The following is an 18,355-nucleotide window of genomic DNA, read 5'->3' as shown; positions in this document are numbered from 1 at the left end:
CACCAAAAATCAGCAATCCATTCTAAAACTTTTAACTCATATAAGACAAAAACATTAGTATATGGTGTGGGCTCCTTTACTAAGAACTAGACTGCCTTTAACACGTGCCTTATTTTTTAGATTTTATATTAAAAAATAATAATAAAATTTATATTGGACTCATGGTTTTTAAACTCATTTTTGACGTCTTGTCTCGTCCATGATCGGACGAGTTTTCTGATAAGTTTGAGTCATCTCGTTCAACAATGAGAAAAAATTAACAGTGGTTTTAAATCTCGTCCGATACGTTTGACTTGATATTTGTCTCGTTTGTGAATGATATCGAGACATATCGGACAAGTCTTCTCGGTCTCGGTCTCGGATGAGATTTTAAAATATGATTGGATTATAATCCATGTTCTTTTGTTTGTTATGATATATTGAACCAAATATGTAAACTTCAACTAAATTTTCCCTTTTTTATAATATACTTTGTGTAACCAAGTAATCAAGTGATAAAACATTTCACAAGTTCTCAAATCATTTCTATTAATATATTTTTTTGCTTGTATCAAACATTGAACCAAACTCGTAACGTTCAATGAGTTTCCTTTTTGTTTTTTCCACTACATATTGTGCTAAATACACAATCAGTAATAATGTGTGATGTTATATATCAGATAATATTTTTCAGTTAAGGAGGGAAAATCATTTCCTAAGGAGAATTGATTTTCCTGCAAAAATGAGAAATCATACATTAACAAATCCCAATTTTCTGCCTACTTTGCCTTTCAAGCATACAGATCCTTAGTTCAAGTTTGTCACCCAAAGAAAATATGAAAAAAGAAAAAAAAAAAAAAAAGTCACGATCGAGAATGGTGCCCCGTTCCTATAGTAAAATATGGTGTCTAAGTGGCAAGGGTGCGTGCCATACAAAAAACAGCTTGGTTAGGAGTCCAATGTGTCTTAAACTCCTACCGAAACACGTCACGTAGACACCATTTTTACGCTATAGGAATGAGACACCGTTCTGGATCCTAAATCCAAGAAGAAAAAAAATTAATGTCAAAGAAAGTTCTGATGCAAACCACAATTGTATACAATGGAAGAGAAATTTACAAAACCCAAATTTTACTCTCTACAATCACTCATAACCATCCAAATTTCTGCAAACTTTTGCTGTTTGTGTAAGATATGAACAAGTCTTCTCCACAGACATATAGATGTTTCCGTTTCATTTAACTAATTTCTTAAGCAGCATAAGAGGAGGAAAGAAAACCAGTAGACTCAAGCCAATCACCAGCTCCATGTAAGAACATACCCACTGTAAACTGATTAACTATCTCCTCACTACAATTCCTTTTGTACCCTCCCCATGTCACTCTCCCTCTAGTATCCGATCCCGGCCCCACATTCATGTACTCGATGTACTCGACCGTGTCCAATGAACTATATTGATTCCACTTATACCACCCTTGGGGATGTATAAGATCCCCCAAATAACTCTTCATAACAATAGTCCTTGAATAGTTCCTCCACGGTCGACCCAAGAACGTAGAAAAGCTTCCCATCCTAGCCATCTTGAGTTCGGGTGCAGCCACAATGCTGCAATTTTGTAATGAGATGCCAGTGTTTTGATTTGGGTCTTCTCTACCTTGAGCTGTGATCATGTTTTTTTGACCCGGGTTTGGTTTACGAACGAGGATAAGGCAGTTTTGGAAAACTGCGGCGGCGTTCCCGAAGATGAAATCTATTGTGCCTTGGATGGTGCATTCGCGGTAGAATTGGCGAAGAGAGTGAGCGTATAGGGTGTCCTGATAAGAGGTGAAGTTGCATTTGTAGAATGCGGAGTTTGAGGTTACTCGAAGAGCGACTGCTTGGTGCTTTTGTGGACCTGATGTGTTGATAATGGCTAGGTCTCTTGCTAAGAATTTGTCACCAATTACAGCTGCAAATATCGAATTAGCCTCGAGTATTAGATAGTCTATAAAGAAAAACTTCAGGAAAATGAATACAAGGGAAGAACCAAAGAACACATAAAAACCAAGGTATTAAATTTCAATTTCGATTAGTTTGGAAATGAAATATTTCGATCAATGAGAAAATTAATACAATTTTTGGAAATGATGGAAATGACAAAAATATTGAAGAAGTTTTCATTGACCTTGTAGAAAATGATAAAATAGGCATTAAAACACATTCCTTAAGTCATCGACATATAATAAATTACCATATGGAGTGTGAAATTGAAGATCAATAACATTTTGCTACATAAACGCGCAAATATTCAGAGTTCAACAATGAAAATAAGAATAATAATGTTGCATTAACTACATAAAACTTAATATGTAAAACAATAAAAGGAAAAAAATATTAAGTGTTGCATTCATGTACTATTATATTTCTTTGATCTTTTGAGTAAGTATAAATAAATTGCTAATGTATCCAACTAATAAAAATATGTATGATTGTATGCGTGCTTATATAAACATACTAATATGATTAGAACACATTAAAATAAAATGAAATAAATAAATAACTAATCATAATACTTATACTAATAGAAGAATGTTATATGCAATTTTTTATTAGTAACTATCACATGTAATTTACAAGTTCTTTTAAAAGAAATTATATTTTTTTAAAGAATATTTCGGTTGAAAGTTACTATTCATCAAAATATTTCCACTGAAATATTCCATTTTTTATACCTAAAATTTGATAATTTCGATCAAATTCACTATTCATCAAAATATTTTGTGAAATGGACAGTGATTTCCACCGAAAAATATACAAAAAAGAAATTATCGGTTAAATTTTCTGTTGGAACTTGTAGAAATATATTTCCACGAAATACATCGAAATTTAATACTGAGAAAAGAAGGAACATGTAGAACAAGAGATACAAAGGTCGAAAACCCATCAAAAGATTTATTGGGGAAGATAACACATGAAAAGTTGTCTAAAAATTAAAAAAGATAAGCAAAAGAAAGAAGGAAAATGTAGAACAAAACATACTTAAGGTAGCCGAATTGAAGGTTGAATAGCCATCATTGAAGTTTCTGGAACCTGTGATCACTGTTGAATCCATCCCGTCTCCGACCAACATAATATTAGTCTTCTCCCTTGATATCTCCACGTTCTCCTTGTATATCCCTGCCTTTACTCTGATTATGAACCTGTTCATACTCATGTTTGCTGCTATCTTTACTGCCTCCCCAATTGTTCGATAATCTCCACTACCATCACTTGCAACGATAACATTCGGTCTTATATATTGAGTCAACTTCATCAGTTTTCGATCACTGGTTGTCATCCATAGAGGGAACCCATCTTTGGGTACTCTTTTAATCTTAATTTTTGCAACATTGACATCCTCCTTTCTTGTGATGATCTCCATGTGTTTGACCATGGCCAGACAATTACTGATCTTTCGAGAAATCGGAGTCAATAAACTTTGGAGGTATACTTTGAGACCTTTTTGATCATTTGGGTTTGCTTCTTCCACATCTGATATTCCTTCAATGCAAGTGTTCTCATTTGTCATGGCTGCACTCAATAAGGTCTTGAGGTCATTAAAGACTCGATGAACGTGAACGAATCCTGACAATTCTGATAATCGTTGAAGCTCATTTATAGCTTGTCTGAACTCATAAAGTGTCTGATCCAACATCTCTACACAATCATTTAGAGCATTCTTTTCCTGTGAATTCAAATCTTGACGTGTTAAAAGACCCGTAATCTTTGATTGCGAGCTCTTGACGGATTTCACCGTTTGATTGATTGAAATTTCAAGAATCTGTTGTGGGGTGGTGATTGTCATAGAAGGGAGTGAAGAGAGGGTGGTGATGCAGAGTGAGGAGTAGAGGGTCTTAGAACATGTGTTCTTGATAATTGAATGTGGAGATGGAATCATAGAGGCGGTGTTGGGGTCTTCTTCATGGAAATGTGATCCTTTAAGAATTGAAGCAATGAGAAACATTGAAAGGGCGAGAAAGACGACGAGTAAGATCATCTTTTTTTGACTTGATGATGGGTTCTTGATGGTTTCAGCAGAATTCTTGATGGTTATCTTTGGTTCCATTTTTTTCTTGGAAGTCAAAGAGGAGAGAAGAAAAATGTTGATAGGCAAATAAGGTGTATAAGAGGGAAATACTGTTACATATAAGATTTCAAAGAGAGAGATTATCAAAAACTAACAAATAGAAGTAACTGTGGTTCATCAGTTGGACAGTTTGATTGGTTCTCAGTGTGATATATTTTCTATTGCCACACCAAAAAAATTTGGGTGTGGATGACCTTTCCTATATTTTCAATGACAATCTCAGTCTAGGTCTTCAAATTAGGTTTCTATTAGATAAGAAAAACTCTTCTAACTCTAAAGAAACTGTTTATGGAAACAGAGAGAGAGAGAGAGAGGAAGGAATCACAGGTTGGCTGCTATAAGATTGTTGTCACAGCTGCTCCACTCTTTTTCTTTCTTTTCTTGTTCCAGAATCCTGTTTTGGCCAGTTTATAACCTCATTTGATGTGTGTAAATAATTTCGTTAATTGGTGTGTTATAAAAAAAATATGGTTTGTCAATATAAACTATTTTAATTGGTTAGACGAGTGCCAGCATCATGCCAAGTTGGACAGTATTTCTAATTATTTTTCAGGCAGAATTGTCCCAGACCCGACCAAATAAATCAGGTCCACTAAGGTAACTCGGATTCGGGTCTGGGCAATGGGCATGAATAGAAAACTTGCATACTAGAGTAACATTAGATCGAACATAATAGGGTCCAAATGATGGACCCAACAAAATCCAACTAAAAGGCATCAATTCGATTAGTTTGGCAGACGCTCCTAGTCAGAAGCGTAAAAAAAAACAGAGCAACAACAACAACAATAATAATAACAATAACAAGAGAAATAAATAAAAGAACGGAAGAAATTTTAAGAAATTTTTTTTATGATAAATTTTCCATTTGATATTAGTATTACATTACATAAGTCTCACTGCATCGAGATTGAAATGCGTAAAGAAGCTAAACTTGATTTGGATTCAAAGAGTACCACAGTTTGAACTTAGTTGAAGAAAAGGACCTTAGCAAGTTCAATTTGGGTATCACCATGCCAGGTGCTTGGTTTCGGTTTCTTCTGCTGACAACCATTTACTCCAAAAGATTGATCTGATGGGGAAGGCACAACTATGAATATAAGAGGGCCACTGGTCGAACTGGGGCAAGATATGTGAGCACGTGACACCCGGGAGTGGAGGTGGATAACACAATATTCAACACTCCCCCTCACCCATAAGGGTGGAAAATTTCTTTGAGGAGACTCGAACCCATGACCAATATGAACCTAGCACTCTGATATCATGTTGACGAACCATTTACCCAAAATGACCGTACTGATGGGGAAGGCGCAACTATGAATATAAGAGGGACACTGGTCGAACTGGGGCACAATACGTGAGCACGTGACACCCGGGAGCGGAGGCGGATAACACAACACTCAACATCTTCTCCATGAACTTGTTCAGAAAAGCAGTAACTGATAAATCGTTTGAAGAGTGCCCCTTGTAGACAATGTTGCATCCATGAAGGGGTTCCAGCCACGGTTGCAACCAATGGGTGCATATGATTCTCACCAGCTCCTCGCATGGTCTACACCAAAATAGAAACAATTAAATTGCAGTAAATGTAATCTCGTTCATATTGAAATCATAGTGAAGTTGATTTCAAGATTTTAAGCTCGTCGATTTGAAAGAAATGGGTGTTTGAACCTCAGTAACGACATTGGCCTCATAACTAGAAACAAAAAAGAAATGTTCTTTCCTCTCTCTTTGTGGATGATGGAGAAGTCAACTTTAGAATCCAATGAATCATGTCCTGTATTACAATAGTCAAATTAGTATTAAGAGAACAAGCTCATGAAGGGGAAAAAAATCTGTATGAGTCATTATCAATTGTACAAAAATTGTCTGAATCTCGCAAATAGAATTTTCCATACAAAGCAAAGCAATAGATTTTCAAAACTTACAGCCACATGATTAGCTTTAGGGGATTATGTGTGGTCCTACAAATCCATTTCTCAAGAAAACCCAAATGTTCTAAATTCTAACCAACTACAGTAGAGGAGGCACATAGTTAATTGAATGTGTATCTTACATTAGATGCAATTCTTTATTGATTATCTGACTTATTGAACACGAGTAATATTTTTAATACATCCATCTATCTATCAGGCCATCTTGGTGAAATAGATAACCATAATTCAAGTTGATACTGCAAAGGATGTGGACAAGGATAGAAGTTCGCCAAATTTCTTTGAATCGATGAAGTAACATCACTGATCCAATGGAACCAGACATCTCAACAACTAATTTAGAATTGACCAAGATTAATCCCAAGACAAAGAAGAGAAGAAGGTCTAATAGAGGAATTGTTAAAAACAGTCATGATAAATGGAGAATTGTGATTTGATCTCTTTTATTCATGTAATCTTAAAGCATTAAACATCTTACCAAACTCAGGACTAATAAAAGAAAATACAAGCAGCACTTCTTCTGTAGGTAAATGGGGATCGAAGGCATGAAAACATCGTAGCCAGTTGAGAGAAAAAAAGGGTTTCTAATTACAATCTCAAGCAGTGAAAATTTATTCCATATGACACAGCATACTTCACTCGTACTCCCAACCTTGGTCTACTCATCAACAGCGAGTGGAACTGAACGTGCCTGAAATTAATAACATCATAAGAAGAAAGAAATGATCAGCTGAAAGAGAGGAAAACTAACACATGACATTGCAGAATACAAAGCTAAAGAGTGTAGGAGACTCCAAAAACACTTTATTCAAGGGGCAAAACAGTATCAAAGGGTACCTTTTCCGAAGCGGAGTGGGCTTGGCCCAGTTCAGGCTACCCGACTAGACCCCGAAGTATATATATATATGTAATTTCGGGGTAGGGTTTTTAATGTTTTTGCTCAGTGAGGTTTCTTGCTGCTGAGAGAGTTGTAGAGGACAGAGAGGGTGTAATCTTTATCGCTGATCGTGGATTTTGTTACCTCTCCTCCATGGACTTAGACAATTTGCCAAGCCACGTAAATCTTATGTTCTTTGTTAACCAACCAACTACTCAAGACCGATCTGTTGGAGAGGAGGAAAACTATGAATATAAGAGGGTCATGGGGCTTAACTGGGGTATGACACACCTGAGAGTGTAGGAAAATATACACTCAACATTCGTTTATCATTATTTGTTTTCTTTTGTCACACTTCCGAGCATCACATAGTTTGAGTATGGGGGATGAAGAGAGGAGCTCACCAATTTACGATACTTGAGAGCATGAAACATCTCAAGATAGCGTCGGGTTTCACGACGTTCGAGTTTGGAGACATACTTCCAGAAACCATAAACGCCAGCGAGCGTCATCAACCTCTCGGAGTAGATCTGCCATGTGTACCTGTGAAATAGGCAAGCAAGAAATAGGAAAACTATAGCAAACCCATTTTCCCATCAACATGTAACTTTTTAACAAAATTAAGATAACTTGGTTACTTCTCGTTGATGCGCTTTAGGCCTTCTTGTGAGATTCTGTCCCAGTGTAATGGGTCTTCCTTACACTTCTCGAAGAAGCTGACAATGATCTCAGCTGCCTTCTCACCTTGATAGGGATCAATATGAAAGCCAGATTTTCCATGCACTATGATCTCTGCTGGACCTCCATGAAGAGTCGCAAACGTGGGCAGGCCACATGTCATGGCTTCCACAACTGTGAGCCCGAAAGCCTCATATAAGGCAGGTTGTACAAAGGCGCCCTTTGTGTCTGCTATGTAACGGTAGAGTTCACCATTTCGCACCCGATTCATCTGGGAAGAAAGCCATCGGAATTGGCCATTCAGGTTGTACGTCTCAATAAGCCGATACATTTTCTTCATCTCCTCTTTTTCTTCCAAGTCCTCTGATTCCTTCCTTCGGTCACCAGCTACCACAACTAGGTTAACCAACTCTCTAAGTCGAGAATTCTTTCCATACCACTCAACCAATCCAGTTATGTTCTTCACATGGTCTAATCTCGCCATTGAGAATATTATTGGCTTGGTATGGTCATTCAATACACCCCTGTGGGACACCAGAATCACAATCACCATTTATTAAAACAGGAGAAAAGAAAAATAAAGAGCAGACAAAGAAAGAGAAACGCACGTGTGTTCATTTTGAATATGACTATAAAGAAGCTCCTCAATTTCTGGGTGGAGGGTTGTGAGTCGCTTTTGCTCCTCTGTATAGGGGAAGTAGACAGTCATATCAGCTCCTGGAGAGACAATGTTGAATTTGGGGTCAAAGACATCGATTCCATGGACAACTCGATAGAGCCCAGGGAGAGTGAAGGCAGTGTGACTCTCATATTGCCCAACAGTATCCTTGCTGAAAAAAAAATAAATAAATAAAGCGAAAACATTAAGAAATTATGTCGCAAAAGGTTTTTTTTAAGAAGATTGGAGACCGAATGTCGTATGATAATACCTTCCAGCAATCTCTTGAAATGTACTAGTGATAATAAAATCTGAATGGTTCATGGCAATTAAATCCGCTGTAAACTGGCATGAGAAGTGGTACTTGTCCTCAAAATTTTTCCAATATATATCAGAATCTGGATACTTTGTTTTCTCAAGGGCATGAGCAATGGTACACTGCAGAAGAAAGCAAACAAGAGAAAAATAAAAGGAAACACTCAGTTCTGAGGGGTGAAATGGGAGCAACCCTGTTAACCAACCAACTACTCCAAAAGACCAATCTTTTGGAAAGGGGGACTACTATGAATATGACAGGATCACGAGGCTTAAATGGGGTATGGCACGCCTGACAGTGGAGGAAAATATACACTCAACACTTCCCATCACCCACAATGGTGGAAAGAATATAACCTGTGACCTATACGAACCCAGCGCTTTGATACCACGTTAACCAACCAACTACTCCAAAAGGCCGATCTGTTGGAGAGGGGGTGAACTATGAATATAAGAAGGTCACGGGGTTTAACCGGTGTATGACATACCCAAGAGTGGAGGAAAATATACACTCTGCACTCCCCCTCACCCATAAGCATAGTCACTAAAGTCGCCGACTTTTTCAAAAAATCTTGTTTAAATCGCAATTTTAAAGACTGATGATTAAATCACGACTTTTTGAAAAATTCACGATTTAAACGTAAGTCGCGATTTAAATGCACAAAAATGTGATTTTTTTTTTGTTGCTGAGCAAGCTATTTTAAAAGGGCTTTTTCAAAGACCATTTATTCTCTAAGGGGGCTTTTTCAAAGACCATTTATTCTTATAGTTTAAAATAGGATTTGATGATCTTAACACTATTTCGATTTTTTCCTGCTTTTTTCGTTTTTTCGACTTTTTCCTTTGCCGACTTATTCCAGAACCCCGACTTGGTGACTATGCCCATAAGGGTGGAAAGAATCAAACCCGTGACCTATATGAATCTAGAGGTCTGATACCATTTTAATCAACCAACTACTCCAAAGGACCGATCTGTAGGAGAGGGGGAGAACTATGAATATAAGATGGTCACGGGCTTAACTGGGCTATGACACACCCGAGAGTGGAGGAAAATATACACTCAATACAGACCTGCGTGACCCCTAATTTTTGTGCTAGCAAAGATGCAACAAGATTTCCATCAGTGTAGTTGCCGATTATCAGATCTGGCTTTGCCTGCAACTCTCCAGCAATTTCATTTGCAACGTCCTAACAACAGGTGAGAGCTATTAGAAATGTCAAGTGGAACAATATTAAAATTAAGAATCTTTGGGTCACAGGTAAGATAAGTCTGAAACAAATGTTACCTCTGCGAATGTCTCCAAGTATGGCCATACTTCAAACCGCGATATCCATTTACGAACAATTCCCTTCTCAGTTCTGAAGGGAATTCGGAGGATACTTGTGTGCTCCGATCCAAAGACTTTCTCAATACGTTGATTGCAAGTAGTCCCCACGGCATCGGGTAGTAATCGGGTCACCTGGATTTGTCAGCAAAGTTAAGAATCAAATATGAGGGCACAGAATACCGGCAAGCATGATTACACATGAAAAAATTGCCAAAAAAGAAAATTTTACAATGAGAATTTGAGGTATGATGTCAAGTCCTTGCTGTTTAATACGTTGAAGCATCTCACTCTCCAAGGCACGGACTTGATCCAAAATGTAAACAATCTGCAAACCAGGTTTCAAAGGGAAAAACGTGAAATCAAAACCGATAGAGTTTAAGTTTTGAGTAGCAATGTTATTTAATGCCAATATAGTGTTTAAGTTTTGAGTAGCAATATTATTTAATGCCAATATACCTGGCCACCAGTGTCAGGATAACCTAGAACATTGGCTTGTGCAAAGTAGCCATGTGGAGAAAGAATTACAACATTGAAAACCATTGGGACTCTCCCAAGGAATTTCTCTAAGGTACATGGATCGGGTGCCTCAAGAAGATCTAAGAGTAGATGAATCATCTCCAATACATGCTCAGCAGTATCACCCCACCCTCTCTCCAAACCAATCTCTTGGAACTTAAGATCAAACTCTGAGTATGGGGTATCTGGTGGGAGAGTCGATAGATATTCCACTGCCTTCCTCAAAACCGACTGGAAGACATTGAGGTTTTTTACTCTGTCATTCAGCATCATTATCTGCACAATTATCAAACATTAAATATGTTGGATTTATTAACTATGTTATGAGATGTCTAGGATTCTTATTGAGCTTGGGCTTCACGATGTAAAACAGTATCAAAGAGGACCTTTTCCGAAGCGGAGTGGGATATATATATATATATATATATATATATATATATATATATATATATATGTGTGTGTGTGTGTGTGTGTGTGTGTTTTCGGACTAGGGTTTTGATGGTTTTTGCTCTGTGATGCTCCTTGCGGATGAGTGAGTTGCAAGTTTGTAATTTTTATCGTTGATAGTGGATTTTTCTCCCGCTCTTCCGTGGACATAGGCAATTTTCTGAACCATGTAAATTTTCTATTCTTTGTGTGTTCATTTTCTTCCTTATTTGTCCTCTTGTTATGCTTCCGTACAACAATATGTGCTTAAGAAAGACCTCATCAAATTTATCCAATTTGCTGTTTAAAAATGAATTTATTTTTTAATATTCCTTCTGTTTACTAATATTGTGCTCCTCTTTTCAACTAATAACTTAGTAATATTTAGAAGCCAAAAACTAAAAGGAAAAATATATATATAACAGAAGAAAGATTGAAGCAGTGTAAGATTGTCAAGATTTTACCTTCCCCTTGTAGTGGTGTACTCGAAGAAAATCAAGCAGCGGGTGCATGCTATCCCTACCATGAAACATTTTCGCAGAAAGGTGCCGGTTAAGGAACTCCACACCATTGCCGATGAACTTTGAAAGTGTTGGACGGGGAAAAGAATCATTGAAGGGCTCAAAGTCCAACTCAAACGTATAGTTTCCATTGTGGCTGCATCAGAGCAAGCAACATTCTTGGAAATGAAATTCTGAGAGAATAGGCGTGTAATAATAAAGAAAAATAATGGGCAACTAAAGTTCTCTTCTCAGGCTTCTAATTACCTTCCATTCACAAGCTCTTCTTTGAACATCAAATATTCAGAAGCAGACAACTGTTCTGCAACCAGTGCATTCACATTCACCCTTATATATTCCCATACTCCAGGCTGCGGGCGAAAAGCCAGAGCAACCCACGGAGGTAAGACTATTGCTTCCTACACAACAGAAATAAATTAAATTGTAATTCAAGAGGCCTATATAAAGTTACATGTGTCATTAATCTCACCTGTGTGGATCTTAAAACATCTCCGAACACCCCTTCTGTTAGTTTTTTCCTGTCGTGTTCGGATATCGATTCAATCTCATCTAAGAGATGATGGGGCTGCAAAATTCCTTTTCCTTGGCTTTCAATCCTTCATATTCAAGCAAAAAACATAATAAGCAAACATTGGATAATCCTATAAATCTCAAATCAATCCTACATTCATAAACATAAATAGATGATTTAAGCTGCATGTTACAGATGTGCGAGTAGGGTAATTTTTCATGGCAATTTAGTTTGAGCAGAATGGAATCACAATGCTGTATTAATTATGTATTTCATTGGTGTAAAATATTGAAACCTAGAAAACAACAAAATGGGCGAAAAGAATTAACAAAAACCTTGACAGTAAAGTCAAAAATTCATTCCGGAAAGAAGAAAGAGTTTCCTCCAAGCGCTCACGAAGGATATGAACGTGACTCGGTACATATTCTCCCATGGCTTCTCTCTTGAACTCTCAAGCCTCCCAAGGCCTCAGAATCTCTGAATGCAACATAGAAACATAAGAAAACAATAATCCTGAAAACCCCAAATCCAAAAATCTATTTAAAAGGGATAAGGGTTGACTACAAAGTCATATATGATCTGATTCCAAACAAATCGTTCCTCTCTTTTTTCTGAAACAATGAAAATTCAATCAAATAGTGACAATCCAGCGTTAGAAAGCCACACTGAAACAAAGTTGAAAGGTGAAGTGCATGTGCAAGATGAACAGACCTTTTCAATCAGTCAGAAGAGTGAGGGAAAGAGGAGAAAATTCAGCGGAAAAAAATCCAAATTTTTCTACCAAGAAACCCCACAATAGAGAGAATAGAGAGGAAGGTCAATGATCTAAAACAAAAAAATACTCGAATTAACTTGCATAAATGGTACTTTTCAACCCTAGTATGAACAATGATAGAAAGAGAAAAAATTCGAAGTCCAAATTTTCAGCCAAACATGTTAAATTACAGACTGAAATGGATGATCTTTAACAAAAGTATTCACATTAGTATGTTAGAAAGATAATTCCTGGTACTTTTGAACGTAAGACTAGAATCGAAAGGATGTATTATCCTAAGAAGAGATAAATGGTCAGATACAAAATCTCCAGTAATTTCAACAAAATTTGTTTGAATCAATCTCACTTAAGACAAAGTAACAATTATCGATCTTTGATCAACCGATATCAACTGAGATGAGGGGACTGCAATTTTCAAGACTAAAGTACTGTAGCATTACTTTCATTCTGTTCGCATACACAAAGAAGAGATCACATTCTGAAAATCTTTAGTCCAATTTGTGAAAATCAGTCATATTTCGGAGAAAAAGGCACTGATCCACAACTGATGATCTAGAAAAAGATTTTTTTTTTTTAACGGAGATTTAACAAAAAACTCCAAAATTTCTAGCTCACAATCTGAATCAAGTCCGAAAATCACAACAAATTCCAATCCGATTTGAGAAAATTGACCATATTTCAGAGAAAAGGGCACCGATACACAACTGATGATTTCTGAAAAGAGAAAAAGTGGAGATTTAACCAAAAATTTCAAGCTCGCAATCTAAATCAATTTGTAGACGCAACTTCAAAAGAAAATATTATCGAACGAATTATTTTCCTTAAAATTAAAAAATTCAATACAAGCATGATTGCCAGAGAAAATCCGAAGGAGTTTCAACAAAATTTCCACCACATTGTAGTGAAAAACATGGATCCAGAAATAGAAAAGGTAAAATTTTCAGGTTCAAATCTACAACGAAACTCAGATTTACCTTCAAATAAGCAAAACTAGTTATTAAAACAAACAAAAATAACGAAAATATGATCTTCTACAGAAAATGCACTATGGAGAAGTGATTCTCCCTCCCTTTATATACCAATAAATAAACCACCTTAGCTGCTCTTCTAAGATTCCAGGGACGAGCCTCTGTTTCTGTGAAAAAGCTGTAACAAATTGCTTTATTTGTTTCACAAAACTGGTTTTCTCCATTACTGGTTTCACTTTTGCAGAACGGTTGCACCAATAATTTATCGTTTTAAGCTTTTTTCTTTTCTACAGTAGGGGTTTGGTTGGTATTTTGTAGAACGAGCAACACAAGTCGAGTTTTGGCGCGAAAATCGTGTTGAAGTTTATGTGAGTATCCTACACTTCTGGGAGTTGAGTAGTTATCCAATTTCACATCTCATTTGTTTGAAACGTGGCATACTGTTAAAACTCACTGCTCCATGAATGTTTTATCCAACCTTTGATATAGAGAAACAGGAGAACCAGCTTTTTTATGATTCTAAGTTTGTAAAAATAAATTGCTACGTGTCGATAAAAAGAGGTGTATTGATTTTAACTATCTTACTTCTTGTACTACTAGATATGGACATTTGTAGCTCTTTATTTCAACGATTTTCTTTGGATCATTAATGATTCTGTGGTTAGCGAGCTACCAAGTTACATTACTCTCTTGCAAACTGCGGCTATTCGCGGTTTAATTTTAAAACGGTTGGCTAATGAGTGTTTATTTTCACGCCACGTGGCACTCAAGCGTGTTTCGTCGTGCCGGGGAATCCTTGGTGGGGCTCACACAATTTGGGTTTTTTTCCACGTGGCATGTTACATGTGTTTAGTGCTGCTCTATGAAAATCCATTAGCTTGGGTGCTGTGGTTTTGTGGGGTGTGCGTTTTGTAGATCTACGTGGTACCGTGGTCCCATCAAGTACGGGAATAGCTCTCCATTGTACCGAAATTAGTGTCTACCATAGGCCTTATTAGTTCCATTTTTATTATAAAAACTCCCTTACTTTGTCAACTTTGTTACCCAACAAATTGTGAGCGGGATCTACATCATTTTACATAATTAAATATGTATAATACACTCGATTCTTTATCAAAATATATTATACTTAGAATATTATAAGTATTTAACCTTTTTAAAAAATGTGAGTCGTGATACAAGAAAAAAAATCACTTTACTTACTAAGTTATAAGGGAAGTTTCCTACATCAATTGTTGGCATCCAAAAACATAATCTGATCTCACAGGGTTGTAGAGGTCAAACTTTTAAGAACTTCGAAGAAAAAAAAAAAGTTAATTTTCAATGTTAGATTGTAATTTTAAATTTGAGAGTTTGGCAGTCATACATTTTCAGCACCATGGATTAAGTTCTGAAGCGATTTTTTTTCCTCTTTTGAATATGAGTTTTTTCATGAAATCTAAAAGATTGTGGTGTTGGATTACAAATTTGATAATCCAAGTGGGCCCAACGATCATTTGTAAGATTTCAAATCATATTATGTGTGGTAACCATTTTTGTCCCTACCTAAGATCGTAATATGTACTCCAAATATGAAATTATTCTCACGTAACAAAGTAGAGTCTGAGTTTATTCAAATTAATATGTTAAAACAATTCACATATAAATGATAACACAAGGACCTAAGATCCCTAGATTATATTTGATCTGAACTCGAACTCGTATTTAATCTAAACCCAAGCCCATGTATAATCCCTAGCTCATATCTAATCTGACCATGAGCTCGTATTTGATTCTAACTCGTTTTTAATTTGATCATTAGTTTCTATTTGATCTAATCCCTAGCTCATATCTGATTCAATCCATAACTTGTATCGCACTTGATCCCTAGCACATATATAATCCCTAGGACATATCTAAATTCAAACATATTCTTTCACATTAAAAGTTCACTATTCATCATCTTCCCCATATTTTCATTTTTTGTTTCACTAGTTACTAACTTAAACTTCGGAAGATCTTCGACAAGCATTACACCAGGGCCTCACCCTTATCTCATTCTTACCTTTTATCAACCAAAAAGTGATGAAAGAGCGGAGATCAAACATCGTCAATGAAAAAAGGGATCGTTAGATCAAGATCAAATCCACCATAAAAAAAAAAGGTAAACTAAGTCAGCACCAACAAAGGAGGAAGATATTTAGATCAAACAATAGACAATTCTTGTCTCAAGGAGTGGAAGCCCAAAAAACCTCCCCACTATGTAAGTACGGCTAGTCTATTTTTATAAATAAATAAATAAAAGGCTTGTTGAGTAACAAACTTGATAAAGTAGGGGAGTTTTTGTAATTGAATGCAACGATAGTTTTGCTCGATAAATCTCTCTTTAAATTTTTGATGTTTTTGATTCTTTATATATTTAAGAGTACATATGAAAAATCATTAGTAATTTTAAACTAATGATAAACTAACTCAAAAAAAAATCCACTTGTTAGAGGTGGCATGTACATAGAACCATAAATCTTTTTTCCTTGTGTATCCCAAACAAAAATCCATGATTCTATGCACATGCCACATCAAGTGAGTGAAAAGTGAATAGTTTTTTTCGAATTAGTTTATCGTGACTCATAATTTTACATTTATAAATTTAGGAAAATGCTAGAGTGATATTAAAATTCACATTGTTTCACACATTACTGGTGTAGATGTGTATACGAAACCATAGATGCTTTTCATTGAGATAAGAGGGAAAAGCATATATGATTTTGTGCACACCTCCACGTTAGCAATGTATGAAACGATGTCAATTTTAACGTCTCTCCTAGACAACTTATACATTTAATAATGTGGGTGTAGCCAATATGGGATTTTTGAGAAATCCAAATAAAAATAAATTTATTGTCTCTCCTTTACTGCATTTTTTCAATTTATTTTCTATCTTAATTAATGATTCCCCGGAAGACTTCTTTAAGAGTTCGCAGGGTTAACGTCAGGGAAACCTGTTTTTACTCTTTTTTTCTTGGTGGTGGTGGAGGCGTTGAGAAGAATGATTGGAACAATGGTGGAGAATGGGGATTTGGAAAGTTTTCGATCAAGTGCAGGGGGCTCTGGTGACCCAATTGCAGTTTTGCGGATGATACATTGTTTTTCTTGGACGTGGACATAGATTAGGAAAGGTTTCTTTGGGAACCGATGGTTGAGAAAAAGACTAGGCTCGTGGCAAGCAAATTACTTATTCAAGGGTGGAAAGTTAACATAGATTAAAAGTGTATTGTTTAGCTTTCCAGTATACTACCTTTCTTTGTTATCAATTCTTAGAAGTATGGAATTGAAATTGAACAAGTTATTTAGAGATTTCTTTTGGCATGATAAGGAAGGTAGAAGCAAATTTCACTAAGTCACCTGAAAAAATACATGTAAGGTTAAAAGTTTGGGGGGTATCGACTTTAGAAAATTAGGGACCCTCAATGGGGCATTGTTGGGGAAATGGATATGGAGGTTCGAACTAGATCAAAAGGGATTTGCGGAAGGTAATAGTGGCAAAATTTGGGGAGGATCCTTTGAATTAGGAAAGTGGTATAGCGAATAATCTATATCGAATGGGGTATGGAAGGGTATTTAAAAGGTTCTCCCTCAATTTAAAAAGACGATAACCTTTGAGGTATAGAAGAGTGATAAAGTAAGGTTTTAGGAAGATGCGTGATACGCCAAGCAAGGGTTGATCCACATAAACTTGTGATTATTCTCAGAGAGACAAAATCACTATTAACAAAGCATGATTTAAACTGATCTAAGTCTAAATCATCAATACTAAGGTAACCGATGATAAATTCAATGATTAGTTACTAAAAACCGATCACATGAAAACATTAAGCACAATCAACAAAACATAGATCAACCAAATATGATTACTTTGCTCTTGGCTTCCTCAACCTCTCTAACAAATCATTACAAATTAATGAAAATCATAAAATAAAAGATAAAATAAGATTAAAAAAAGAAAATAGAAACGATGCTTCTTATTAATCTTGATTTGAAAACTAGTTGTTTGCTCTTTCTAATCACAAAGCTTAAAAGAAAAGAAAGAAACTACAGAGAAAAACTAAAGGAAAAATAAAATAAAGATAAAATGATCTTCTGACTTAGATGTGGTCTCTATTTACAAAGATGGTTAAGTTTATCTCTAAGCTTCCAATATCTTGTGATATCTTCAATTTAACAATTATTATGTAAGGAGCAAGTTAGCGCCGCCTCATTAATTGATTTTCCATCTTCACTGCGATGTGGTAAATATGGGCCAAAAAAGCCTAGAACTTGGACTAGGCCTTTATTTCGGACTTTGGGTTGTAATTGAAGCACGAAGCTCTCTTGAATTATCCAATTGACTCATGTGTCTTTTGACCTATCAAAATAAACAACTAAAAGTAAGCCCAAAACAAGATTAACACAAAATACTCAATAATTAATTACAGACAATGCATTAGGTCAAATTAGGGGAATTATCAAATAATTCTTCTTAAAATCTGTGTAAATCGACCCTTATGGACAATTTTCTAGGCCTTGATCACTAAACAGTCCAACAAGGGACTTAATTAGATTTTGGTTATTTAAAATTTAATAATTTCTATATTATAAATCTTAAAATATTTAATCCACTTTTAGTAATTTTTAAAATTAAAAGAAAAATTACAGAGTGAGAGAATCAAAGAAAGTATGGTAAATAATAAAGTTATTATGATTTGACGGTAGAATGATAATTTTGAAAAAAAAAAAAAAAAAAAAGAGGAA

At 35.8% G+C, this 18,355-nt stretch overlaps 2 protein-coding genes across 3 annotated transcripts; both read right to left on the bottom strand.

The window, feature by feature from the left end:
- Positions 1–931: 931 nt before the first annotated feature.
- Positions 932–6,632, bottom strand: LOC147410273 (pectinesterase-like). Its single transcript, XM_086433438.1, has 3 exons — positions 6,494–6,632; positions 2,998–5,858; positions 932–1,927 (listed from the first exon to the last, which is right to left on the bottom strand). Exons 2-3 carry the CDS (start codon positions 4,061–4,063, stop codon positions 1,230–1,232), a joined length of 1,764 nt encoding a protein of 587 aa, XP_086289564.1. The 5' UTR covers positions 4,064–5,858; positions 6,494–6,632; the 3' UTR covers positions 932–1,229.
- LOC147410272 (sucrose synthase-like) lies at positions 6,431–13,582 on the bottom strand. 2 transcript variants are annotated; one of them, XM_086433428.1, is made up of 13 exons: positions 12,181–13,581; positions 11,804–11,930; positions 11,581–11,732; positions 11,278–11,470; positions 10,328–10,663; positions 10,101–10,196; positions 9,830–10,003; positions 9,615–9,731; positions 8,500–8,666; positions 8,179–8,400; positions 7,531–8,094; positions 7,297–7,435; positions 6,431–6,706 (listed from the first exon to the last, which is right to left on the bottom strand). In XM_086433428.1, exons 1-13 carry the CDS (start codon positions 12,276–12,278, stop codon positions 6,674–6,676), a joined length of 2,418 nt encoding a protein of 805 aa, XP_086289554.1. In that variant the 5' UTR covers positions 12,279–13,581; the 3' UTR covers positions 6,431–6,673. The 2 variants fall into 2 exon arrangements, with proteins under 2 accessions (XP_086289554.1, XP_086289555.1); XM_086433429.1 differs by lacking the exon at positions 6,431–6,706 and adding an exon at positions 6,779–7,118 and having other exon boundaries at positions 12,181–13,582.
- Positions 13,583–18,355: the final 4,773 nt, after the last annotated feature.

This window comes from Akebia trifoliata, chromosome 1 (assembly GCF_017979445.1).
Source record: "Akebia trifoliata isolate Shusen 1 chromosome 1, ASM1797944v1, whole genome shotgun sequence".
NCBI classification, from domain to species: Eukaryota; Viridiplantae; Streptophyta; class Magnoliopsida; order Ranunculales; family Lardizabalaceae; genus Akebia; species Akebia trifoliata.
This window is presented reverse-complemented; position numbering and strand designations above follow the sequence as displayed.